At 30.4% G+C, this 26,918-nt stretch overlaps 1 protein-coding gene and 13 non-coding genes across 14 annotated transcripts in view; all 14 read left to right on the top strand.

The window, feature by feature from the left end:
* The window catches only part of LOC113375976 (potassium/sodium hyperpolarization-activated cyclic nucleotide-gated channel 2-like), a 149,551-nt gene that overhangs the window by 103,254 nt on the left and 19,379 nt on the right, over positions 1–26,918 (top strand). The window contains exon 3 of the mRNA XM_026615914.1: positions 25,478–25,641. Coding sequence (XP_026471699.1) covers positions 25,478–25,641 — 164 coding nt within the window. The remainder of the gene's footprint in view (positions 1–25,477; positions 25,642–26,918) is intronic.
* On the top strand, positions 22,506–22,578 carry Trnak-uuu. The gene has a single exon. It is a non-coding gene; the product is annotated as a tRNA-Lys (tRNA).
* Trnak-uuu lies at positions 22,658–22,730 on the top strand. The gene has a single exon. It is a non-coding gene; the product is annotated as a tRNA-Lys (tRNA).
* On the top strand, positions 22,796–22,868 carry Trnak-uuu. The gene has a single exon. It is a non-coding gene; the product is annotated as a tRNA-Lys (tRNA).
* On the top strand, positions 22,948–23,020 carry Trnak-uuu. The gene has a single exon. It is a non-coding gene; the product is annotated as a tRNA-Lys (tRNA).
* Trnak-uuu lies at positions 23,100–23,172 on the top strand. The gene has a single exon. It is a non-coding gene; the product is annotated as a tRNA-Lys (tRNA).
* Trnak-uuu lies at positions 23,252–23,324 on the top strand. The gene has a single exon. It is a non-coding gene; the product is annotated as a tRNA-Lys (tRNA).
* On the top strand, positions 23,404–23,476 carry Trnak-uuu. Its single transcript has one exon. It is a non-coding gene; the product is annotated as a tRNA-Lys (tRNA).
* On the top strand, positions 23,542–23,614 carry Trnak-uuu. Its single transcript has one exon. It is a non-coding gene; the product is annotated as a tRNA-Lys (tRNA).
* On the top strand, positions 23,694–23,766 carry Trnak-uuu. The gene has a single exon. It is a non-coding gene; the product is annotated as a tRNA-Lys (tRNA).
* Positions 23,846–23,918, top strand: Trnak-uuu. Its single transcript has one exon. It is a non-coding gene; the product is annotated as a tRNA-Lys (tRNA).
* Trnak-uuu lies at positions 23,998–24,070 on the top strand. The gene has a single exon. It is a non-coding gene; the product is annotated as a tRNA-Lys (tRNA).
* On the top strand, positions 24,148–24,220 carry Trnak-uuu. The gene has a single exon. It is a non-coding gene; the product is annotated as a tRNA-Lys (tRNA).
* Positions 24,300–24,374, top strand: Trnak-uuu. Its single transcript has one exon. It is a non-coding gene; the product is annotated as a tRNA-Lys (tRNA).

Raw genomic sequence — 26,918 nt, forward strand, 5'->3', positions numbered from 1 at the left:
ATGGGTTAGAGAAAACATTGAATATAACCATGATCTGGTGTTTCGACAGAAATATTTATTATCAGAGTTGGAATAACTATTTATTTAATTTATCTCTTGTAGAATTGTTTTTTTAAACTTAATTAAAATTTAAACATCTTTTCCAGGTTAAACGTTTAGTTCGTCCTTTTTACCCCACCCACATGCAACCTTTTATAGAGGCTATATAAAAAACCTTTTGAATCTAACTTAAAATTAACAATACATCTTATAAAACAATTAAATAATATATACTTAAAAATTATACTAAAATCTCATAAACTAAACAACAGTACTCACGACCAAAAAAACTAACAACGAAAGAAAATACTTTTGTTCTGGATTTTCAAACATTTCTGTTTATATCCTGATAGCATTGTCAAAAGAACCAAGATGATGGCTGATTACACATTTTTTGCACTCTACTTTCAAATATTGTTGGTAAAAAATTTCTTAGTTTTTACTTGTTTTTGAGATATCGGCAAGTTTATTAAATCCTATGGGCCCGGTGTACTAAATGTAGAGAAAAATGTTGAAATACTGGTTAATAGCTCATTTGCACATTTATTCTTGAATTGTAAAATTATATCATATTGGCCCGGTTTACTACATATATAATAGAATTTTGATATACTAATTAATAGCTCATTTGCAGATTAATTAATTAATTCATATTGGCGCGATGTAGTACATGTAGAGCAGACTTTTGAAATAATAGTTAGTAGCAAATTTGCACATTTATTCATTAATTGAAAAATTAAATCATATTAGCCCAATATAGTACATGTAGAGCAGAATTTTGAAATACTAATCTATTTTGTACATTTGCATTACTATTTATTAACTGAAGAATTACTTCACGTTGAACTGGTGTTTTACCTAATAGAAGAAGAGTTTAGTCGTTACTTTTGGAATCCAGAAACCATTTTCATCGACATCCCTGGTTCGAGTATATTAATTTTCAATACGCAATTGATAGGCAGATGGTCGAAATTTCGACATAGTACTCCGTTTGATCTATTCTAATTATACTTGCGAAACGTAAAAGCAAATACCTCCTGGTCAGGTCAGGGATAAAGAAGGCGTCCGTTGTGGAAACATTGGTGGATGTGGTTTTGAGGGCAAGTGCGATAACACCGCAACCCGTACACCATTAGCACGATGTATTTCCAGACGTTCTACTTGTATGCTAAAATTCAATTCAGATTTTAACAAAAACTAGTAGAAAATAGCAACCTTATTTATAGCAAAGTTATGGAACATAGGGTAATAAAATTATTGAACTTAATAGGTACTTTTCGGACAAGCTTTTTGTCTTATTTTAGTACTTGCTTATCATTAGATACAATAATCACTTTGATTTCAAAATTGGTCATACATAAAATATCATAATAAACATGTATGGCATCGTGCCCTGAGGCAAATTGCTGGAACTTCTCATACCGTAACGAAATGTTCGAGGAATATTAAATGTTTTCAAATAGATTATTATAAATATTGTAACATTGTCTAATATTTACAAGAATTATATAAACTGAATTGCAAAGTTGGAATTATTTGTTTAAAGTATATTAGAACTTTAGACAGAATTAATAATAAAATCTGAACTAGTATCGATATACAAAAAAACTGCCATTTTTCGCACATTTAGCTCTGTATCTTTGAAATGGCTGGACCTGCCTTTGCCTAATAAACTAATCAGCATATCTTCCTATGAATAGGAATCGAATGTTTTTTAAACCATTCGAATCGGTTGATCCGTGCGCCCGAAAACGTGGTCAAAACAATGCGGACATACAAAACACATACACACACACATTCTTTTTTCCTGAGGAATGTCAAAATGTTCAGAAACCTTCAAAACGTGAAGATATGCAAAAAGTTTCTTTTTCGATTTTCGGCCCTACGGGAAGTTAATAAATACGGAGCTAAACATTTCTTCTTATATTACTATGGACGTCTGATCAATATTGTTAAAAAAGGCTTAAAAATTGAAATCTGCAAAAAATATGTAGCATAAAACAAAAGCTAATTAGCGGTGTATGGCATCTTTCCTTGAGGCAAATTGCTGAAACTACCCGTACCGAATTAAAATTTAGAAAATCCGAATTATTTTCGATTAAAAAATTTTTTTTTGGAAGTTAAAAAAAAATTAGAATAACATTTTTTTTCTTTTTTCAAAAACAATCGCTTCGTCAACATCAGCTCACCGTCACTACTTCTCCACATCATTGCGAATTGAATGATTGATAATTTGATATTGACTGCACCGTTATCTCAGAACTTGATTTCTATTTTCTGCACTCTTTGCTTAGTAACTTCAAAACGGTTGGACCGACTTTTGCCAAAAACAAGTCAGCACATCTCCCTATCAATAGGAATCGAATATTTTTTTAACCATTCAAATCGGTTGAACCGTGCGCCTGAAAACGTAAATGAAAGATCGTATCCATACATATATACTCACACACACATATCCATTTTTTCTAAGATATGCGAAAATGTTCAGAAACTTTCAAATCGTGAAATATGCAAAAATTTTCAATTTCGATTTTTGGACGATTATTATAACTTACCCAACGGTAAGTTAATAAATAATTAATATTTTAAATAATTTTAATTTCATTGCTTTACATTTACTTTTGAAGAAAGCTCAATCAATCACCAAAACTACATTAAAGACCAGTGCGTTTGGAAACTGGTTTAAAAGTAACAAGATTTTATTTTAAACAGCTCAACATAACATGGTGGTTATATGATTTTAGTTTAATTTTTCAAATTGATTCCAAAATTATTTTTCGGAATATGTAAATAGGGTGTTTCTTTTGCTTTTTTGAATAATTATTTTTACGTTTATTGTTTATTGTTAATGTTATCCATTGGTTTTGGAAATTGATTTGTACATTTTGAATTGTAAAACTATCATTTTCATCACTATTTTAGCTTTACTTTATCAATGTTTTTGTTGACTTTGTTATATTATTTAGATAACAATTTTATTATTGTCTATAGTATGTTTTGTATTTATAGTTTTACTGAAAAAGAGTGAAGTTAGAACCCGGAACGTATTAAAGTTTTTTTCAAATAGTAGGGAATACATGGTATGGTTGAGCCTGGATACGGTAGTGACAGTCGTCATAACAGCTAAACTAAACCAATTTTGAGATAGGGTCCAAAGGGAGAAGGATGCAGTATGTTTGTTTGAATAAGTTTCCATAATTGCGTTTAATCGCGCCCTACATTAACACGAGACATAGACTGCATTGAAAATTAAAAAATACGTTTTTCATTCGATTTTTTTAATAATATGATTTAATATAATTTAATAATGTGATATTTTGCTGTAAGGTGAACTTTAGCAGTTAATTACTAGAAATTGGTTTTTGCGTATTTTTGCTCAGTCTTTGTGCGTAATTTAGCTCAGTCATAACAATGAATTGTTTTCAAAAGTGTGGGGTTTGATAAATTTTATGGGTTTTATAGACTTTATCCGAAAAAGACATGTCATGTTTAGACGATAAACAGATAAAAAAATCTAATTTAATTAAGACAAAATACGAAAGAGAAATGGAAAGGAAAAATGAATTCTTCAATACAAGAAAAAAGAATTCTTGTTAAATTTGTTTGAAAATTTTTGTTTTGTTATATATTGTTATATTATATTCAGGAATTTTGGGGTTGTTTAAATGACTATGTTGTGTTGTGTTACTTATTTCTGTCAATATAAGTCGTTAAAACTATTTTGGTCATTACAGTTATTGTCTTTTAACCTATGTTTATGCCTATCACTTTTTTATATTTTTTTCTTGTTTGATTTCATATTATGACTAATCGTGTTTAATGACAGTATTCTAGTATATACTTTATACAATACATGTAGACAATTGTTCAAAATACTATTTAATTTATTGTTCTTCCAGATAACTGTTATTTAACTAAATTATCACTAATAAAAAATGTGGCACAACCGTACCCAGACTACTTTTAGTTTTTTAAATGTCTGTTAACAAACTTTTTTTGTTTTTACATGTATGCATATATGTATGTGGTTGCAAACAAGCATTATTTTTCTCTCTGTTTTCCAACCGATTTTCTTCCCATTTTTTATTCAGTAGCTATTAACGAGCAGTGTTGCAGCAAATCATTTTTTCCCTAAAAGAGTTATTTTAATATCTAAAATAAATAGAAGCATCATATGCAAACGATATATAGCTGTTTGCGAAATTTTGCTTTGCATTTAATACATCCACTGTTAATGTTTTGCTTTTAAGTAGAAATAATATGAACAATATAAATAGGCACTAGGTAAATTTTTGAACTAGTTTTCTTATTGATATAAACTTTGGCTAAGGCTTTATGTAAGAATGTGGATTATTATCAACCATTGGTTCCAGGTTTGATACACACTTTGACAAGCTTGATATCAAGCAGGTGTCATATCAGTTTGTCACTTGATATTATAAATTTCAAATATGACATCAATCTAAAGAAGGCAACGAAAGAAAACGTCAAAAAATGGGTTGCCTTATAAAAAATCTAGATTAAGTTTAACAAAAACAGCTTATAGAACATAATGTTCTAATTGCTGTTTGAAAAATAATGTATAGTATGTAATTTATAAATACAAATGTATGAAATTTATAAATAAACTATATTCATACCTTACTTAGACTGATCGGTCATCAAGAATTCACAGTATTCTGCTAAATAAATCGAAAAATTATACTATACATACTTAACATTTAAATAACATGTATTTACCATGAAGGGAACTTGTATACGACTTATTGTAATAGCACAAGTTTGATCCTTCATTGAAAATACTTTCTATTAAATAGTTATTCTTGTTTCTCTATTAAATAGTTTTCTCATGTTTTTCCCATGTTTTTTTTAATAAATTTTATATTACAATTATGCTATAATGCATATATTCATACTATGAATTCATATTGGTGTGATGTTATTATTTTAGTATTTTACACTAAATGAAGACCGATTAGAAAAACTGACATGGAAACCAAAACTCTTATTTATAATATGTGTGCGTTTTGTATAAGAAACAAAAATATTTCTGGCAGTTATTTTCACGTATGTAATTTTTATTAGAAAATTAAAATAATATTATTTTAAAACGAAGATATTTAAAATATAAGAAAAAAATGGAAAATAGATTAAAGCAGTATTAAGATACGAATGATAAACATTGCAAAGTTTTTAGTTTTTGTTATTATATTTTATGTTCAGATAATTTGTATATTGTTTCTAATTTATTAACTTCCCGTAGGGTAAGTTATTGTAATGGGCCGAAAATCGAAATTGAAAATTTTTACATTTCTCGACGTTTTGAAGGTTTCTGAATATTTTGGCATACCTCAGATAAAATGGATGTGTGTGTGTATGTATGTATGGATACAATTTTCCAGTCACGTTTTCGGGCGCACGGATCAACCGATTTGAATGGTTCAAACGACATTCGATTTCTATTGGTAAGAAGACGTGTTGATTAGTTTTTGGCAAAGGCAGGTCTAGCAGTTACGGAGATAAAGCAAAGAGTGCAGAAAAGAGAAATCAAGTTTTTGAGAGAACGGAGCAACCGATTTGAATGATCTAAAAAACATTCAATTAGTAATGATTAGGAGAAGTGTTTATTAGTTTTTGGCAAAGGTAGGTCCAGCCATTTCGAAGATGCGGAGCTAAATGTGCAAAAAATTGCAGTTTTTGAGAGAACTAAGCGTCCGATTTAAATGATTCAAAGAACTTTCTGCTTGTCTTAACAAAATAATTGATTTTGGAAAAAAATTTTTTTTGTTTCAACTTTTTTTTTCAATTTTTTTTTTCAAAAAAATTTTTTTTTTGTATATCGAAAATAATTCAGATTTTTTTTAATTCTGACTATAGTTCTAATATACTTTAAAGAAATAATTTCAACCTCGTAATTCAGTTTATATAATTCTTATAAATATTAGACAAAGTTACAATATTAATAATAAATAATTGAAAGCATTTAATATTGCTCGAACATTTCGTTACGGTACGGGAAGTTCCAGCGATGGCACGATGCCATACACTTCACTAGTTTAAAAGATGTTTAAAAAACTATATATATATATATATATATATATATATATATATGTGTGTGTGTGTGTGTGTGTGTGTGTATACTAGCTGGCCCGGTAAACCTTGTTCAGCCATAAAAAATATTTCTAGAAAATCTTTAGTATAAACAATTCTGATTATGAATGTGAAAGTAAAAAGTGCCAAAAACGGTAATTCAGTTTTTAAGAGAACGGAGCTTCCGATTTGAATAATTCAAATAACATTTTACTTGCATTGACAAGATGAAGAATTGATCAAATTTTAATGAAGGTAGGTCTAGCGGTTTCGGAGATCTAACAAAAAAAGTAAAAAAAAATGTCATTTGGCGGTCAAAAATGAACATTAGCCATATGCACATCAAATTATCAGATATTTTATAGAGATTTTAACAATAAGTATAAATTTTGTTTACATTCCTATGGGTTCCGTACCAATGTTTACGCGTTAGACGGTGACGCGGCGCTTACGCGCTTCTATATTTTGTCTTTATGCAGTTAAAGCAATACGATTGCTTTGAAAAAAAGTTCAGAATTTCCAAAATATTTCAAAATAAATGATTTAAGATAGAATGATTTAATGTGGTTCGAAATTTTATTAAAAGTTTCACATCATTGATCAACTTTTATTGATTATTATTGATTATTTTTATTTTTGAATTTTGAATTTTTATTGTTATTTTAATTTTGAATTGCGGTACGGGAAGTTTCAGCAATTTGCCTTAAGGCACGATGCCATGCACCACTAGTATAATTCAAATCGCATAATAATAATAAATTATAGTACGAGATGAAGAATAATGTCCGTTAGTTCAAATAAAATTTTAAAGGTCAAAAGAAGGGTCAACTTTGCTTCTATGGTATTTTTAAGAGCGAATACTCGTATATCGATCTTTTTATATTCATATTTGTGCTGACGTTGCGTTTGTCGGTTTCCCAAGAAGCACCAGACCCACTAAAACCGAAATCGAACGTCGTATATATAGTCAAAATTCTGGCAGTATTTACAAGCGAGAGATAAAGCAATTCGTGTTGCGGTTGAATTTGATGAAGGTATCATGAGGAGTGCGTCTTCGCTAGGTTCTTGTTTTCGGATAAGTTTTGGAATAATAAAGGTGTGATCGATGTATATGTTCTGAAACAGTATTTCAACTGCAGGCTGTTCTCGTAAATTAAACTAGTGGTGCATAGTATCGTGCCTTAAGGCAAATTGCTGGAACTTCCCGTACCGTAATTAAACATTCGAGGAATGAAATATATCAATAATTGTTTTGAAGATGTTCAAATAGATTTTTTATTATAAATACATACTATGAATTTATAAGTGCTTTTTAAATTGGGCGATGAGCGTATTTTATAAACTACTTATGTGTACGTTTACAAAAGTCCATTTTTTTCAAATTAGTTATTTTTTGATAATTTAGACATTTATTGTTAATCTAAAGATTTTCTCAAAATTTTGAATTGTTTTTTTCGAATTTAAAAAGAACGTTTTTTTTAAATATTTTGAGAATTTGGAATTTTTTGAAAATATTCTATTTTTTTTTAATGTTCAAAATGTTCTCAAATTTTTGTGAGAAATCACTTTTTTTAATTTTTCAAAATTTAGTTTTTTTTTTGAAAATGATGAAAAATTTCGAAATTTTGAATTTTTTGAAAATTTGAATTTTTTTGAAAATTCTGATTTTTTTTTGAAAATTTTCAAAATTACTAAATTTTCTGCAAATGCATTATTTGCACACCATCTACTCAAGCAAAATGTTTTTTGAATTAATCTAATCGGATCATCCGTTCTCTCAAAAACTGCTTAACCGTTTTTACACTCTTTGCGCTCCATAGCTCCGAAACGACAAAATTGCCTTTTGCAAAAACGCTTCGCCATCGAGTACGAACCGAATGATTTTTCAATCATACAAATCGGTTATTCCATACTGTCGAAATCTCGAGGACATTTGAGAAACTTCAAAATTAAAAATCTTGGTACGAAAGCCAAAAAAGTTTACATAAAATGGTTACACGTTATCAAAATCTCTATAATATATCTGATAATTTGATGTACATATGTTCAATAAACATTTTTGACCGCCAAATGGCAATTTTTGACTTATTTTTATTGCGAGTCCATAACCGCTAGACCTTCCCAAAAATTTTACCAGTTGTTAATTTCGTCAATATAAGTAAAATGTTTTTTGAATTATTAAAATCGGACGCTCCGTTCTCCTAAAAAATGAGTTACCGTTTTTGGCACTTTTTGCCCCGTATCTTCGGATGGCTAGACCTGCCTTCGCCAAAAACTAATCAGTACGTCTCCTTATCAATACAAATCGAATGTTTTTTTAATTATTCCAATCGGTTGATTCGTGTTCCCGAAATCGTCGACGAAAATTTGTATCCGCTCACACATACATCAATTTTTTCGAAGGTATGCCAGAATGCTCAGAAACCTTTGAAACGTAAAGATATATAAAAATTTTCATTTTCGATTTTTTTGCGATTACTATAACTTTTGCCCTACGGGAAAGTTAATAATTGGTTATAATAAAAAATATAGGACAACCATTGAATTTTATAAAAATATACCAAAACTACTAGTAGGTATGGAAAGATCATTGGGTTGCTTCATAGCCATTAGTAACAAATAATTATCATAAAAAAGAACATTACAATATATTATAAAATGCTAAATTTTGGTTGCTGAAGAAAAATTACGATATTTATTAGAAATCCGTGGTAAAAGCATGTGCTACTGGTTTGGGGTTCGATACACTTCTTGATCAAGCAAAAATTTATATATTAAGCAAAAATAGCTATTTCCCAACATTATTAGAAATATATGCAATATAATCGAATCAGAAAGAAAATGGTCAACTACTACGTTGTCTCCTAATAACACTAGAAGTAACTAGATTACAACAGCTCACAGTTATTATTGCAGTTCAATTACAACAACTATTGTTTTAGTTGCATTTTTAGCTATTTTTAAATAATCGTGAATATAAATAGTTCGGTTCAGAATCTAAAACTGAAGCATCTGTTATGTCATTTTAGGAAATCGATAACATCGGTGACATTATGTCAAGATGACGCAACCACTTTATGGGCGATCGCTTTTCCTTAATTTTGATCGCAAGCAGTTTGAGGGATTATAAATTGCCAAAAAGTTGCTTACGTAATTCTAGACTTAGCTTTTTGTTTGAGAAGATTTATTCATTCTATTAATATAATTAAAACAGGGCGAGAATTTTAATTTTGTACAATTTTTCATAAAATTTTATATATTCCTAACACATCTAAATAAATAAAATTAATCAAATTATGGAAAAAGATCACGAAAACCATATTACACGAAGTCATGGAAAATATGAAAATTTGAATTTATATTAAATAACATTCCACCAATTTCTTAATTAGTATTCTCAAAACGTTATTTTTTACATATTACATTAATTTTAATTGACTAATAAAAAAATAATTAATAATAATTAATTATGTTCTAATAAAGGTAAGAACGATCACGAAAAATACCATCACTATAATAATTTATGACAACAATGCAAACCCATGTTTTTTAACTTCCCGTAGGGTAATTAACTTCCCGTAGGGTAAGTTATAGTTATCGCAAAAAAATCGAAAATGAAAATTTTTATATATATTTACGTTTCAGAGGTTTCTGAATATTTTGGCATACCTTAGAAAAAATGGATGTATGTGCGTGTGTGTATGTGTGTGTGTGCGTGTGTGTATGTGTGTGCGGATACAAATTTTCGTCGACGATTTCGGGAACACGGATGAAGCGATTTGAATAATTCAAAAAACATTTGATTCGTATTTATAAGGAGACGTGCTGATTGGTTTTTGGCGAAGGCAGGTCTAGCCGTTCCGAAGATATGGGGCAAAAAGTTCCAAAAACGGTAACTCAGGTTTTAAGAGAACGAAGCGTCCGATTTGAATAATTCAAAAAACATTTTATTTGTATTGACTAAATGAAGAACTGATCAAATTTTCATGAAGGCAGGTCTAGCGGTTTCGGAGATCTAGTAAAAAAAAGTAAAAAAATATGCCATTTGGCGGTCAAAAATGATCATTAGACATATGCACATCAAATAATCAGATATTTTATAGAGATTTTAACAATAAGTATAAATTTTGTTTACATTTCTATGGGTTCCGTACCAATGTTCATCCGTTAGACGACGACGCGGCGCTTACGCGCTTCGATATTTCGTCTCTATGCAGTTAAAGCAGTACTATTGCTTTGAAAAAAGTTCAGAATTTCCAAAATATTTCAAAATAAATTTTTCTTCAAAAAGTCTTTTTTTTTTAAAAAAAAAGTAAATTTTTGCCAAAAATTTATAGTTTCTCAAAAATCTAATTTTTTCAGAGTAATTTTTTTTCAAAGATGTTAATCTTTTTAAAAAAAATAATTTTTGGTACGCGAAGTTCCAGCAATTTGCCTTAAGGCACGATGCCATGCGCCCCAATAGTTTTTAACAGTAATCCGTATTTGGTATTCTATAATCTGTTATAATGAATATTTGTTGTAATGGCTATTTTTGCCAATGACTATTAAAAGGAAACCCAATGTTCATCCTATTATATTTTTTATTAGAAGGCTACTCAATGGTTGTTATTTTCTAATGATAATGATATTTATGGCTTATAATAGTGTTCATCACGGCTATTTGTACTTAAAAACATATATTTATAATCTATATTTTCAAGTAAAAATGAATATTACTACTGCTTGATATCAGGTTGCACGCATTGGTATAAATTAACTTAGAACCTTTTGGTTACGTCATCATGATATGTCACTTACAGCATACACTCTCTTAATATATATAATTATATAAATAATTTTATGTACTAACGGTTGGATGGGATAGGGCATAAATGTCTAATTTGACTTTCAGTAGTTATACTGTCTAAGACAAATAAACTAAATCGCAACAAATAACATGTATCAAATAAACAACTATCAAACTATGTTCAGTAAAATTTCCAATCAATTCCTAGTTATAAAAATATGCTTTTTTACTATTTTTTCTAAAATGTTTATCTGTACCTTTAGCTCATAGGCGGGGTAAAATGGCCCAGGCAGGGAGCAACCAGATTTTATTTTTAATTATAAAGGGATTTTACGAAATAATAGCTAAATTATGTAATGGGCACATTTTTGACAAAGATTACCCGTATATAACCTCGATCTGGTGCAAAATATTTATTAGAAGAGATGGAATAACTATCAATTTAATTTATTTTTTATGAGAATGCTTTTTCAACCGAATTTACATTTTATCTTCCCGTACGGTAAGTTATAGTAATCGCAGAAAAATCGAAAATGAAAATTTTTATATATCTTCACCTTTCAAAGGTTTTTGAATATTTTGGCATACCTTAGAAAAAATGGATGTATGTGTGTGTGTGCGGATACAAATTTTTGTCGACGATTTCGAGAACACCGATCAATCGATTTGAATAATTAAAAAAAAATTCGATTTTTATTGATAAGGAGACGTATTGATTAGTTTTTGGCGAAGGCAGGTCTAGCCGTTCCGATGATACGGGGCAAAAAATACCAAAAACTGGAACTCAGTTTTTAAAAGAACGGAGCGTCCTATTTTAATAATTCAAAAAACATTTTACTTGTATTGACATGATGGAGAACTGATTGAATTGTTGGGAAGGCGGGTCCAGTGGTTATGGACGCTCAACAAAAATAAGTTAAAAAAATGTCAAATGTCAAATGTCATTTGGCGGTCAAAAATGTTTATTATGCATATGTATATCAAATCATCAAATATTTTATAGAGATTTTCATAATGTGTACACATTTTGTGTACATTTTTTTGGGTACCGTACCAAGATTTTTAATTAAGGCCCGGGAAGTCCCAGCAATTTGCCTTGAAGCACGATTTCATGCACCCCACTAGTTATTTACTATTTTGAATTGTTTACGCATTTGCTAAGGTAAAGGTTCAGATTTTTTTACTACACCCACATGTAAGCTATTATAGAGGTGTTGAATCTAACTTAAAATTAACGATACATCTTATAAAACAATTAAATGACGTATACCCAAAAACTATGCTAAGATCTCGTTAACTAAACAACAGTGCTCATAACTAAAAAAATTAACAACGAAAGAAAATACTTTTTCTATAGATTTTGAAACACGACCGTTATTTCCTCTTGGCCACGTTGCCTAATTTAAGGCGATGGCTGGTTACACAGCCTTTTTTGTCTACTTTCAAATATTGTTAAAAAAAATTCTTCCTTTACTTGTTCCTAAAATATTGGTGGTGAACTTTTTTACCCGCGGATCTTTAAGCCCTGCTCTACCCTATTTCTTGACTAATGTCCAATCTCGGAATTGTATTGGAACGCCATTATAAGTATTGTTTAAATCTTTCGGCTATTGTCTATAACGATTTCTGATTTCAAATAACAAAAATTATTAATGTACATATCATTTAAATTCAAGTTCTTTATCCGTTCTTGAAAAGCTTTTTTAGATATCTTGTTTCGTGTATTCATTCACAATATCTTCCTAATATGAATTGGTCACACGCTGTCATCCTGGTAATAAATTATTTAGTAAAGCAAAAATCATAATTCAAAGATTTGAATAACAAATTTCATGTAAATTATTTACATATTTGAATTTACATCATGTCCAAAACCCCAAAGTGGAATACGCAAATCAAGGTTATGTATCGATATACACAAGTGCGTTTTTTTAACACAAACTTTTTCTTATTTGAATATCTTTGATATTCAAATAATTCTAAAATATTTTTAGCCACAGATGATATCTTTATTTAAGGTTTAAACCTAAACATTTTATTTTTGGATATTGTTAGAATTTGGCATTCTAAAAGTTGTTTTGATTATTGATAATGGTTGTGATTATTTTTACTAAAATAGAAGTAGTTTTTACTAGAATAGAGGTCAACCCAATGGATCCTATTGTAGTTTTAATCTATTTTTAACCTCCCGAAGTAAAAGTTTTCTTCCGCCAGAATATCCAATTTGCTGATTTATTGTTTTCGTGTTATTTCAAGTTATTCTGAATCGTTTGGAACTAAAATTAAACTAGTAGTGCATGACATCGTGCCTTAAGACAAATTGCTGGAACTTCGCGTTAAAGTAACCACAAAGAAATATTCGAGAAATGTTGAATAGTTAAACGTTTGTAGTCTATATTAAATTAAAAACCCGAAAATTGGATTTGGACGAAAAATTTTATTCATACATACATACACACACTCATCCATTTTTTTTCTAAGGTATACCAAAATGTTCAGAAACCTTCGTGAGGATATGCAAAAAATTTTAAATTTCGATTTTTTGACTATTACAATAACTTACCCTACGGGAAGTATAAAAGTATTTGTGAGAGCCATATTTGACCTTTTGTCGACGTTTTTTCTTAAACGGCTGCACCGATTTCCAAAATTTAAGATCTCTGATAAAATTTGACGTGGACTCAGTTGTTATGTTCAGTTTTGCATGACGATCGGCCGAGACATTTCTTCATAAGTACCAGAAAAATGTAAAAAAATTTATTAACGTTTTAGAAAAAAAAATCTAAAACGATTTTGAAAATTTGAAAGCCGGTTGAAGGTATCAAATGAAAATCGTGTTGATCAGTGTTTGGTAAAAATCGGTTCAGCCGTTTCTTTACAGTAAATTGTAAAAAAATGGTGTAGTGGCAGAGATGAATAGAAAAAATAGTTTGATTAGAAAAAAATTCTTGAAGTTTGGAATAATGAGACTTACCCTTCGAACATGCATCGCGTATTTTCCGTTTCGTGATAATACTGATTACCGTTGATGTTCACATTTAATTAAAATACATTATTAATACATACACAGAGGATAACAGATCCGATGTCTTATTTATAATTCAAAAGGGATTTAACTAAGTAATAGCTACATCATTCAACCAATGCAAAATATAAATTTTATGAATACATTGTTTACAGAGATAACATTGTATATTACCTTGATCTGGTATTTTGTCAGAAATATTCATCAGCATATTTGGAATAACTATTTGTTTATTTTATTATTATCTTATCTCTTGTAAAATTGCTTTTTTAACTTAATTCACTTTATTTAATATTTTTTTATTGTTCACATCGTTACCAGGGTAAAGGTTTAGTTGGGTCTTTTTATTCCACCCACAAGTAATCTTTAATAGAGGTTAAATGAAAAAACTGTTGAATCTAAATTAGAAATAACAATACTTCTTATGAAATCATTAAATATCGTATAATCAAAAAAATGATAAGGTCTCATAAACTAGACAACAGTGCTCACAACAAAAAAAACTAATAGCGAAAGAAAATACTTTTGTTATGTATTTTCAAACATTGCTGTTAGCGACGTTATAAGAATCAAGGTGATAGCTGGTTATACATTTTTTTCCTCTACTTTCAAATATTGTTGTTAAAAAATTAAAACATTACATATTTCGAGATATCAGTGGTGAACCTTTTACCCACGGGTCTTTGAGCTCCGCTCTACTCCACACCTCTTTTAAAAAGTTGAAGCAAAACTTGCGCAGGAAAAGAAGAATAAAATTAAACATTGATATTTAATTTAAATTTAATACATTTTGCAGGCTGAGAATAAAATAGAATAATACAATCAATATAATAATAATATTATCAATTTAATTTTGATGGAGTCTATCTGTTTGTGCCTTATTGACTTGACTGTCCTCTTTGTTCCTTATTATTTAGTTCAATGCGAACATGGAAATTGATGTTGCTACTATTGTTGTCAATAATTTCGCATGTTTTGTTGTTAAAAATATAATATTGCATCGACATGCTATCGTAATTATCGTTTGTTCTATTCTGATTCCGTTTCCTCAATCTAACATTTGGTAATGGCTTATTTATATGCATTACAATATTTATTGAAATTATGTAATTGAAAACTATTTTAGCGAAGCAAAATGCGATTTAAAAAATTATATCCTGACTAAAAAATTATTCAAATAAACTACCAATTGAACATTTTACTTTTTATTGCTCCATGATCCATCAACGATATGGAGACCACTGATCAAGTTATTTAAACAAATAAAAAAAACATTCGATTCCTACTGATAAGGAGACGTGCTGCTGATTAGTTTTTGGCCGAGACAGGTCCAGCCGTTTCGAAGGTACGGGGCAAATAGTGTTAAAAATGGTAATTCAGTTTTTGAAACAACGGAGCATTCGATTGCAATAATTCAAATAACATTTAATTTGTATTGACAAAATGAAAAACTGTTTAAATTTTTGTGATGACAGAACTGGCGGTTGCGGAGATACAGTAAAAAAAGTAACAAAAAATGCCATTTGGTGGTCACGATCATTAGACATATGTACTTCAAATTATCAGATATTTTATAGAGATTTTAATAATAAGTACAAATTTTGTTTATATTATTTCATTAGCTACGATTTCTTTGAAAAAAAGTTCAAAATTAAAAAAAAATCTAAATATATAAAAAAAATTGAAGAAATTTTTTTTTGAAAATTTCAAAATTCTCAAAAATCCAATTTTCTCAAATTTTCAAAAAATTTAAAGCTTTGTAAAAATTTAAATTTTTGGTACGGAAGTTTCTTAAGGCACGATGCCATACACCACTAGTTTTTTTCAAAATTTTGTTTTTATTGGTATATAATAGATGCATGTATGTTTGGATAAGAGTTTTATTCTACGTTTTGAGGTAATGAGTTATATCCAAATTCTTTTATTTGTATTGAGCTTGCTATGACCTTGAAATGAGAACGTGGATTATCAACTACTGGTTCCGAGTTTAATACCTCCCTTGGCCAGCTTGATATGAAGCAGTAGTGATATCAGATTATTACTTGAAATTATAGATGTCAATAGGGTATTAAGTAAAAATTTGCAGATCTGGTCTATCGATTTATTATAGCCTTTTAAAATTTCCTCAAATATTTTAAAACTTGGTTATAAAACTCTATGACCCTTTTCGTACACTTTTGAATTGTGCTTGATTTATTTGAAAATTTCAAAATTCTCAAAAATCCAATTTTCTCAAATTTTCAAAAAATTTAAAGCTTTGTAAAATTAGCTTACAGATTCTATCGCAAAGTTTTGCATTATATACATTTTTTAATGCTCACAAATACCAAATCAGAAGATAATACTTATGATTCTCGAATAAAAGTATTTTCTTTGTATTAAAAGATGTATTGTTAATTTTAAGTTAGATTCGACAGATGTTTTTATATAACTTCTATAAGAACTCACATGTAGGTGGGGTAAAAAGGATCAACTGAACCCTGGCAAAGTTGTATATAATGAAAAATAGTAAATAAAAAAGTAAATTAAGTTGGAAAAAGCAACTTTACAAGAGATAAATTAAATTAATAGTTATTACAACTCTGCTTATAAATATTTTTGACGAAAAACCAGATCAATGTTGTACACGGTGCAATCTTTGTGAAAACACGTGCCGATAAAATTTTTATTTTGCATTTTTAGATTGTCCGATGACTTTTTATCCAGCCTATGGGGTGAGGAGGTCAGATGACAAATTTTAGAAAAATAGCTAAAAAACATATTTTTATAATTAGGAATTAACTGGGAATTTTACTGAACATAGGTCGATATTAATTTGTTTGATATGTGTTACAAGTTGTGATATTGTTTATTTGGTTAAGACAATATAATTACTAAAAGTCAAAATTGACCTTTGTCCACTGCCCTTATCCTATCAAATGGTTCGAACTTTGAAGAAAACATTTTGATGATTTTATTCCAAAATCCAAAACTCCAAAAGTATTCACAATAATAGAAATTTGTCACCAGTCATACAAAGTTTTGCGTAAAGTATAAGAAATTGTTTTGTCTATAGTGTAGACGCTTTTAAAATCAACATATGATCGGTAATTTTTATTTAAAATATGTATATAATAACATTGCAAATGGCTATTTGCAACCTTTGTCAGTAGAACCAAAAACTTTTGCAATAATTGCAACGTATCACAAATAAATTATCTTATAAAAAACTATTCTACGTCGAGTGATTTTTACTTCATAAAAATATATTTTAAAAATCAAAAATCACTCTTCATCAAATGGTTCGAACTTTGAAGAAAACATTTTGATGATTTTATTCCAAAATCCAAAACTCCAAAAGTATTCACAATAATAGAAATTTGTCACCAGTCATACAAAGTTTTGCGTAAAGTATAAGAAATTGTTTTGTCTATAGTGTAGACGCTTTTAAAATCAACATATGATCGGTAATTTTTATTTAAAATATGTATATAATAACATTGCAAATGGCTATTTGCAACCTTTGTCAGTAGAACCAAAAACTTTTGCAATAATTGCAACGTATCACAAATAAATTATCTTATAAAAACTATTCTACGTCGAGTGATTTTTACTTCATAAAAATATATTTTAAAAATCACTCTTCAGGGCTATTTTGTTTGATTGTTGTGTTTAAACCATGGACATCGTATTGAGATACGAAATTCTACTAAAATCCAACAAAACTATTCAGAAAAGATTTGACGATGGAGAAGAATAAGATATATCATGTCGCAAAAGAAAAAATAGCAAGACAGAAGAGGTTAACAAAGAATATTGCGGATACTTGATGATATCTGCGAGAAGAAAGAGTAGAGGGTATTTTGATCTGAGATACTGGAAGATTATGAGTTTTGACAGGAGAAAAAAGGAGAGGATAAAATAAAAGCAATCGTACTGGAGACTCTACATTGGTCCTTACTTATATATAGGAAGTATATGATGTATGATGTTATGGAATACGAATATTATTATATACATTATGGAAGAAAAATTGAAAAGAAATGGAAATCGCGATTGAAAAGGAATAATAAGATAGACGTCTCCGATTTCACACGAAAGTACTGAACTTACTGACATGGAAAATGAAACCAAAATTGTGCATATTGATGCAAGAACAAAAGTAAAGGAAGTGCATAAATTCGAATAAAAAAGTAGGAGAAAACAAATCATCTACGCAAAATTGCTGGTAATTAACACTAATGTTTAACGTACAGAAAATTAACGAAAAGTGACAAGTAACAGTTCTTATTAAAATAAATTAAACAAAAATTTTTTTTGGGTCCACTAAGCAATGCGGTCCACAGATCATCCTTCTCTCTTTGGACCCTATCTCAAAATCAGTATAGTTATTATTAAAAGAAATAACAGATATTATTAAAATAAATCAAACAAAAAAACCTTCTTTGACTCTAGTAAGCAATGCGGTCTACAGATAATTTTTCTCCATTTGGACCCTATCTCAAAGTTAATATAGTTAGTTGTTATGACGATGTCACTACCGTACCCAGTCTCTCCAATAAATTGATTGTCAATTGCTATGAGAAATGCAAATAGAGTAACAACACAGAGCACTTTGAGAAATATACACCAGGGATATAGAAAGATATCGAACAGAACGTTTATATAAAACAACTGACTTTTTCATTTATTTATTCATATTAGTATTGTATTATTGCAGTATTATATAATCAACAGCATTTAACGTTAAGAAGAACTGTTTTCATTTTTTTACCGATCTCGTTTCCATTGTTGTTTTTTTATTCAATATTATTTTTTCACTTTGACACCCAAATTGAAATGAAGTGTGTTTGAGCCAACTTCGTCGACACTTTCCCAAAACTACCGCCCCGAGTTCAAAAATTTAAAAGCTATTTAGTGAAACTCTATTAATTTTGATAAGTTTTACTAATTATATTTATCATGATTAGGACGACTTTTTTATAGACAGCAAATAATTGCATTTATCGTCAAAAATTCTAAATCGAACATTCAAATTTTTATCAAAAGGTATTAGTTAGAAAACTGTTACTTGATAATAATAATTGATTGTTAAAAATAGTTCTTTTCAACGATTTTAATTAAACTTCGTAAAGCGATAGAATTCATGGTCTTATCGAATATTATAGGTTAACAAAAAGTTAAGTATAATAAATTATCAAAATTTGACATAATGCTTCTTGCTCTTCAATCTTTCGACCAAATCTAATATTTCTTATATTTATTATTTGCACCGACTGTTTCCAAGCTTTTCCTTAAATAAAACATTGAAATATAAGTAAATCTAAACAATATTATATTGTATGATGTGAATACGACTAAAAGTGAACAATTATTAACTTTCCGTTAGGCAAGTTATAGTAATTGCAAAAAAAATTGAAAATGAAATTTTTTATATATATTTACGTTTCAAAGGTTTCTGAACATTTTGGCATACCTTAGAAAAAATGGATGTATGTGTGTGTATGTGTGCGTGCGTGTGTGCGGATACAAATTTTCGTCGACGATTTCGGGAACACGGATCAACCGATTTGAATAATTCAAAAAACATTCGATTCGTGTTGATAAGAAGACGTGCTGATTAGTTTTTGGCAAAGGCAGGTTTAGCCGTTGCGAAGATACGGGGCAAAAAGCAGGTGCAAGAAAATCCTACCAACATAGAAGATGGCAACGTATGTTTTCTCTTTACTTAGCATCTCAGATAAACGAGTTCGAAGAGAGTTGGTGGTCCTCATATTCAATGCTCTACAGCGCCTGGTCTAATAGGGTAGAGCGGGGCTAGTTGAGCATAGGGGCAATTTGAGCAATCAAAATATCTCGAAAACTATACACCGTCTGTTTAGGCATTATATGGCGGAAAGATAGAGGTTTGGAAGAAATAAACATCCCGCGATCGCTAGTGGCCGCTGGACAAATGAGTGAGGCTCACGGGCGTTTTGTTTATTTTGAGACCGAAAAGTAAAAAACTAATTCATCACGAGTTTTTGTCTGGTTTAGTCAAATGTTATTTATTTTAATGATAAATGTTATTCTTCCATATAATTATAGTACTTTTAATATGCACAGAGATTCTGAGTATGATACTCACGGTTTTTTTATAAACTCACTTTTATTTTGAAATTTCGAGTTGGGGTTAGTTGAGCATAGTTGCTAAACTTGTTCTGTCACTAAGACAATTACAATTAACTTCCAGAAATTAATTATTATTTTTAATATTTAAGCTAAGTCTATGAGTAATAATATAGAGCAATAATGATTTTAAACAAAAATATTGAATATAATGGTAAAATAATTCCTAAGATACGATATTATTTTGTTGATTCTACTTTTGGTTAATTATTCAAGGAAAATTACTATAAGTTTTGTTTTCTCTGTCAATAAAGACTATAAATATAGAACTGGTTATTAAAAACTTAGTTTATTTCATCACTAATCGACATTGAACCTATGATTTCATTATATTTTCTTAGTGCTCAACTTACCCCACCTATGGGTTAAATTGAGCATACTTGACTTTTTGTATTTAAACAGCTGCTGTAGCTTTTAAATTTTACTTATTATCAAAAAATAATATTAACATTTTTGTTAAGCGATAAACAACAAATCCATTAAGCCGTATAGCAAAATTTATTTAGACTTTTCATTGATGAGCTACATCCGTTTAAGTAAAAATTTGCTCAACTAGTCCCGCCCTACCCTACCTGAGCATCTCATTTCTAAGAGAATTATTTTTTATTATTCAAAAACCTTTTGTTATGAAACTGTCAGTTTTGATCGTCACCACAACGTATTGCTTCGGTGCGTAAACAAACATAGAAATTGCATGATCATGTAAATGTGACATTAATGAAACAATAATGTATCGTGTATCATTTAGCATCCGTCTCGTCGGATCGTTGCATTGATCTTTGTCAGGTAACAATGAAATCGTGCCGCCGTATGAATTATTTACATAACGAACGTCCCGGCCTGGACGATTCGCGTTGAAATATTCAACACACACTATACTCGTACGGCCTGAAACGTACCATCGCATTGCGCGAAAATTCACTCGTAACTTAGTTTGTGTTCAAATTAATATATGATTCATTATGGAACTGTTTCGTGCAACACATCGTAACATCGTAAAAGTGAATGCATACTTAATTAAATTTATTATTAGTCTAATTTAAGTTTAATTATATAAATCTAATTAATTTATAATATGGAACATTTCAACGGCATGCGATCCAGAAAATGAACTAGTTGTGCGTGGCATCGTGCCTTAAGGCAAGTTGCTGGTACTTCCGGTATCGATAATAGAAATTTTTAAAAAAGCTTTAAAATTTTTAAAATTTTTGAACAAATGAGATTTTTGAGAATTATGAAATTATTGAAAAATTTTACTTTAAAAAAGTTTGATTTTTTATATTTTAAATTTTTTTGAAATTTTTTTTTTCAAAGAAATCATGCTTAAGAATTTTAAGAAAAGAAAAGAAGCTTTTAGGGAAGAAATATCGAAACGAAATATGGAATCCATAGAAATGTAAACAAAATTCATAGTTATTATTAAAATATCTATATAGTATTTAATAATTTGATGTGCATATGTCTAATGATCTATTTTGACCACAAAATGGCTTTTTTACTTTTTGTAATAGATCTCGAAAACCGTTAGACCTGCTTTTCAAAAAATTTAATCAGTTCTTTATTTTGTCAATGCAAGTAAAATGTTTTTTGAATTATTGATATCGAACACTTCGTTCTCTCAAAAACTGATTTATTATTTTTGGCACTTGTGCCCCGTATCTTCCAAACGACTGGACCTACCTTTGTTAAAAACTAATCAGCACGTTTCCTTAGCAAGAGTAATTGAATCGTTTTTTGAATCATTCAAATCGGTTGAACCGTCTTCCGGAAATCGTCGACATACATTCATTTTTTCTAAGTTTGGTTTGGAGCTTTTGTATTCTGTTTGATACTTGAACATAGTTTTTAGGTATTCTTTATTTAACTGTTTTAGAAGATGTATTGTTATTTTTAAGTTAGATTTAACAGTATTTTTATATAACCTTTATAAAGCTTATAGGTGTGTAAAAAGGACTAACTAAGGCTTTACATTGGCAAAGGTTTAAACAGCAAGGAATAGTAAATATGAAAGTAAACTAAGTAAAAAGCAATTTTACAAAAAATAAATTAAAAAATTAATAGCTATTTAATGAATATATCTTTGAAATACCAGATCAAGATTATATACAATGAAATCTTTGTGAAAAATGTTTCTATAAAATTTGTATTTCACATTAGTCAAATAATGTAGCTATTATTTTGTAAATTTCCTTCAAATTAAAAAAAATATGATGGATATATTTGCCTCCTGGCTGTCTCTTCTTACCCTATTTAGTTAACTGGGAGTTTTACAGAACATTGTTCGATAGCTGATTTTTTTATACATTTTTACAGGGTGGTGCACAGTTGTGACACTCGCCCTTTTTTTTGATGATGATAGTATACTTGCTGCTGTAGAGCAGCGCAGGGTCTTTCAGACTCCGGAGTGTACTCGTAGCCCGGATAGCTCAGTCGGTAGAGCATTGGACTTTTAATCCAAGGGTCCAGGGTTCAAGTCCCTGTTCGGGCGTTTGTTTTGCAAATGCATTGTATTCAACTTGCTGCTGTAGAGCAGCGTAGGGTCTTTTAGACTCCGGAGTGTACTCGTAGCCCGGATAGCTCAGTCGGTAGAGCATTGGACTTTTAATCCAAGGGTCCAGGGTTCAAGTCCCTGTTCGGGCGTTTGTTTTGCAAATGTATTGCTGTAGAGCAGCGCAAGATCTTTTAGACTCCGGAGTTTTCTCGGAGCCCGGATAGCTCAGTCGGTAGAGCATTGGACTTTTAATCCAAGGGTCCGGGGTTCAAGTCCCTGTTCGGGCGTTTGTTTTGCAAATGCATTGTATTCAACTTGCTGCTGTAGAGCAGCGCAGGGTCTTTTAGACTCCGGAGTGTACTCGTAGCCCGGATAGCTCAGTCGGTAGAGCATTGGACTTTTAATCCAAGGGTCCAGGGTTCAAGTCCCTGTTCGGGTGTTTGTTTTGCAAATGCATTGTATTCAACTTGCTGCTGTAGAGCAGCGCAGGGTCTTTCAGACTCCGGAGTGTACTCGTAGCCCGGATAGCTCAGTCGGTAGAGCATTGGACTTTTAATCCAAGGGTCCAGGGTTCAAGTCCCTCTTCGGGCGTTTGTCTTGCAAATGCATTGTATTCAACTTGCTGCTGTAGAGCAGCGCAGGGTCTTTTAGACTCCGGAGTGTACTCGTAGCCCGGATAGCTCAGTCGGTAGAGCATTGGACTTTTAATCCAAGGGTCCAGGGTTCAAGTCCCTGTTCGGGCGTTTGTTTTGCAAATGCATTGTATTCAACTTGCTGCTGTAGAGCAGCGCAGGGTCTTTCAGACTCCGGAGTGTACTGGTAGCTCGGATAGCTCAGTCGGTAGAGCATTGGACTTTTAATCCAAGGGTTCAGGGTTCAAGTCCCTGTTCGGGCGTTTGTTTTGCAAATGTATTGCTGTAGAGCAGCGCAAGATCTTTTAGACTCCGGAGTTTTCTCGGAGCCCGGATAGCTCAGTCGGTAGAGCATTGGACTTTTAATCCAAGGGTCCAGGGTTCAAGTCCCTGTTCGGGCGTTTGTTTTGCAAATGTATTGTATTCAACTTGCTGCTGTAGAGCAGCGCAAGATCTTTTAGACTCCGGAGTTTTCTCGTAGCCCGGATAGCTCAGTCGGTAGAGCATTGGACTTTTAATCCAAGGGTCCAAGGTTCAAGTCCCTGTTCGGGCGTTTGTTTTGCAAATGTATTGTATTCAACTTGCTGCTGTAGAGCAGCGCAAGATCTTTTAGACTCCGGAGTTTTCTCGTAGCCCGGATAGCTCAGTCGGTAGAGCATTGGACTTTTAATCCAAGGGTCCAGGGTTCAAGTCCCTGTTCGGGCGTTTGTTTTGCAAATGTATTGTATTCAACTTGCTGCTGTAGAGCAGCGCAAGATCTTTTAGACTCCGGAGTTTTCTCGTAGCCTGGGTAGCTCAGTCGGTAGAGCATTGGACTTTTAATCCAAGGGTCCAGGGTTCAAGTCCCTGTTCGGGCGTTTGTTTTGCAAATTTATTTATTCAACTTGCTGCTGTGAGCAGCGCAGGATCTTTTAGACTCCGGGGTGTCCTCGTAGCCCGGATAGCTCAGTCGGTAGAGCATTGGACTTTTAATCCAAGGGTCCGGGGTTCAAGTCCATGTTCGGGCGTTTGTTTTGCAAATGTATTGTATTCAACTTGCTGCTGTAGAGCAGCGCAAGATCTTTTAGACTCCGGAGTTTTTTCGTAGCCCGGATAGCTCAGTCGGTAGAGCATTGGACTTTTAATCCAAAGGTCCAGGGTTTTCAAGTCCCTGTTCGGGTGTTTGTTTTGCTAATATATTGTATAATAATAATATAATAGATATTATTCAACTTTATTTTCCAGTAAAAAATTAAATTCATAATTTCAGTGCCTCGAAATTCACTTTCGAACTATAGTTTTTTCGGCGAAGTTTTTAAAGTGATCTTGACTTTTTTTGTTTTGACCTACACGCTTTTCTTAACTTACGCATTTACTTATTTACTTATCTACATAACTACTGCATACTCAAAATCTAAACGACGACATAACTATGAAACTACACATTTACAACTTAAATTTATAAATTTACATCTACCCAAGTTTACGATAGCACGTGCACACGTCCATACAACTGCACTTTTTTTAAATTTTTTATTGGTTTCGCTTACATGGAGCATTCAGTCACCTACAACATTTCATTTTTTATTCTATATTTTTTTTTAAATTTATACAATATTATCAATTCACAAATTCTAATTCATTTTAACTCAGTATTTCAAATTCTGACTCAAGGCATTATTTACTTCTTACTACTGCATACTCAAAATCTAAACGACGACATAACTATGAAACGACACATTTACAATTAATTTATAAATTTACATCTACCCAAGTTTACGATAGACGTGCACACGTCCATACAACTGCACTTTTTTTAAATTTTTTATTGGTTTCGCTTACATGGAGCATTCAGTCACCTACAACATTTCATTTTTTATTCTATATTTTTTTTTAAATTTATACAATATTATCAATTCACAAATTCTAATTCATTTTAACTCAGTATTTCAAATTCTGACTCAAGGCATTATTTACTTCTTTAATTACAATTATATATTATGATATTCATACTCGTTATTACAATTCATTATTTTATTATGAGCTATCTCCGCCTCTACAACTGTACTTGTTTATACTAAAAAGAACTATACATCTTTCAATAGTTGCATAAGTTTTGACTTTGCTCGAATTCAATAATCAAGTAATAATTTAAGATAAGTAAATATACTTATCATATTCATTGAACTTATACTGTATTGGTCTTCCTACTGCTACTTCTACCCTTACATTTAAGAAAAAGATCATCAATTATTTCATTCATAAATGTTTCCTTATTGTTTCAGATTTTATTGGGACCTGTGTATGTTACTATTATTAGTAGCTAATTTAATTATACTTCCGGTGGCAATCAGCTTTTTTAATGATGACCTGAGCACCAGATGGATCGCTTTCAACTGTCTATCGGATACAATATTCTTAATAGACATCGTTGTAAATTTCAGAACAGGTGAGCGCACAATATAAATATTATTATTTTAATTTGCATAAACTGTTTACGCTTCATAGTGAATTTTAAATTTTATCGGCTTATTTTCGGCAAAATTTGCTCTGTTATTTTCGTTGACCTTTTCTCAAAAACAGCTGCACCGATTTGTGAAATTTAGAAGCCATTTGGTGAAATTTTATCAAAATTTTCATTGATTAGTTTCTGCTCGGCAGCTTTTCTCTTTCTTCATAATTAAGAGTTTAGTGCAAAATTTTATGGCTAAAAAAAAGATTTTGAAAATTTGAAAACTGTTGTGTGAAAGATATCAGTTGGGATTCGTGCTGATTTAGTCTTTAGTAAAGATCGATCAGGCAATTTCTTCACAATTATGTTCATAATTTTAGTTTTTTAACGAACGATCTTAAATATTATAGAACTACAAAAAGGGGCTTAATTATAAAAAATCATTAACGTTTAGAATTCATTGATTTTGTTGAGGAAGTTGAACATCCGAGTTCTTACGAAGGTACATTTTTATATGCACATATCGAGAAGTTCATGCAACTTGTCTTAAAATAATATTTAGTTTATACCTAGTATATATATCTTATGTTTTGAGAGTGTAGCAGATATATTTACGCGAATAAATATCACAATTTATAATCTTATGTTATCGCAAGTTCAAGTTTTTTTTTCACAATTATAGACATTGTTGACGACAGATTTACTTGACAACGTTGTTAATGTTTTTCTACTTGGTCATTGACATAAATTATTGTCTTCAATTAAAAATAAATATTGTTCGAACTAGATTTTATAAAAATGTGATATTTAATCTGTTATCAAATAAGCTTTTTTACAAATTTATATAAACACAAGACTCTTACTTCACATTTACATAAAATACATGAGAGCAAGAGCAAATGAAGTCAATTGAGTACTTTTAATTCATGTCATGTTGCAATTTTGGATACACTGAATGTATGTCACCTACGTGATTTTTTTTCTAATTTAAACAAAGCATTAATAACTTCTCGTAATGTAAGTTATAAAACTCGTCCAAAAATCGAAAGTGACAATTTTTGTTTAGATATCTTTACGTTTCAGAGTTTTCTGAACATTTTGGCATACCTTAGAACCTTAAATGGATGTGTGTGTACGTATGAATGTATGGATACATCCATATTTTTCGTCCACGATTACGGCCACATGGATCAACCGATTAGAATGATTCAAAAAACATTAGATTTGTATTGACGGGGAAGTGTGCTGATCAGATTTTTACAAAGGCAGGTCTA

This window comes from Ctenocephalides felis, unplaced genomic scaffold, assembly GCF_003426905.1.
Source record: "Ctenocephalides felis isolate EL2017-DRISC unplaced genomic scaffold, ASM342690v1 CF-g0.4_SCAFFOLD_01886, whole genome shotgun sequence".
NCBI classification, from domain to species: Eukaryota; Metazoa; Arthropoda; class Insecta; order Siphonaptera; family Pulicidae; genus Ctenocephalides; species Ctenocephalides felis.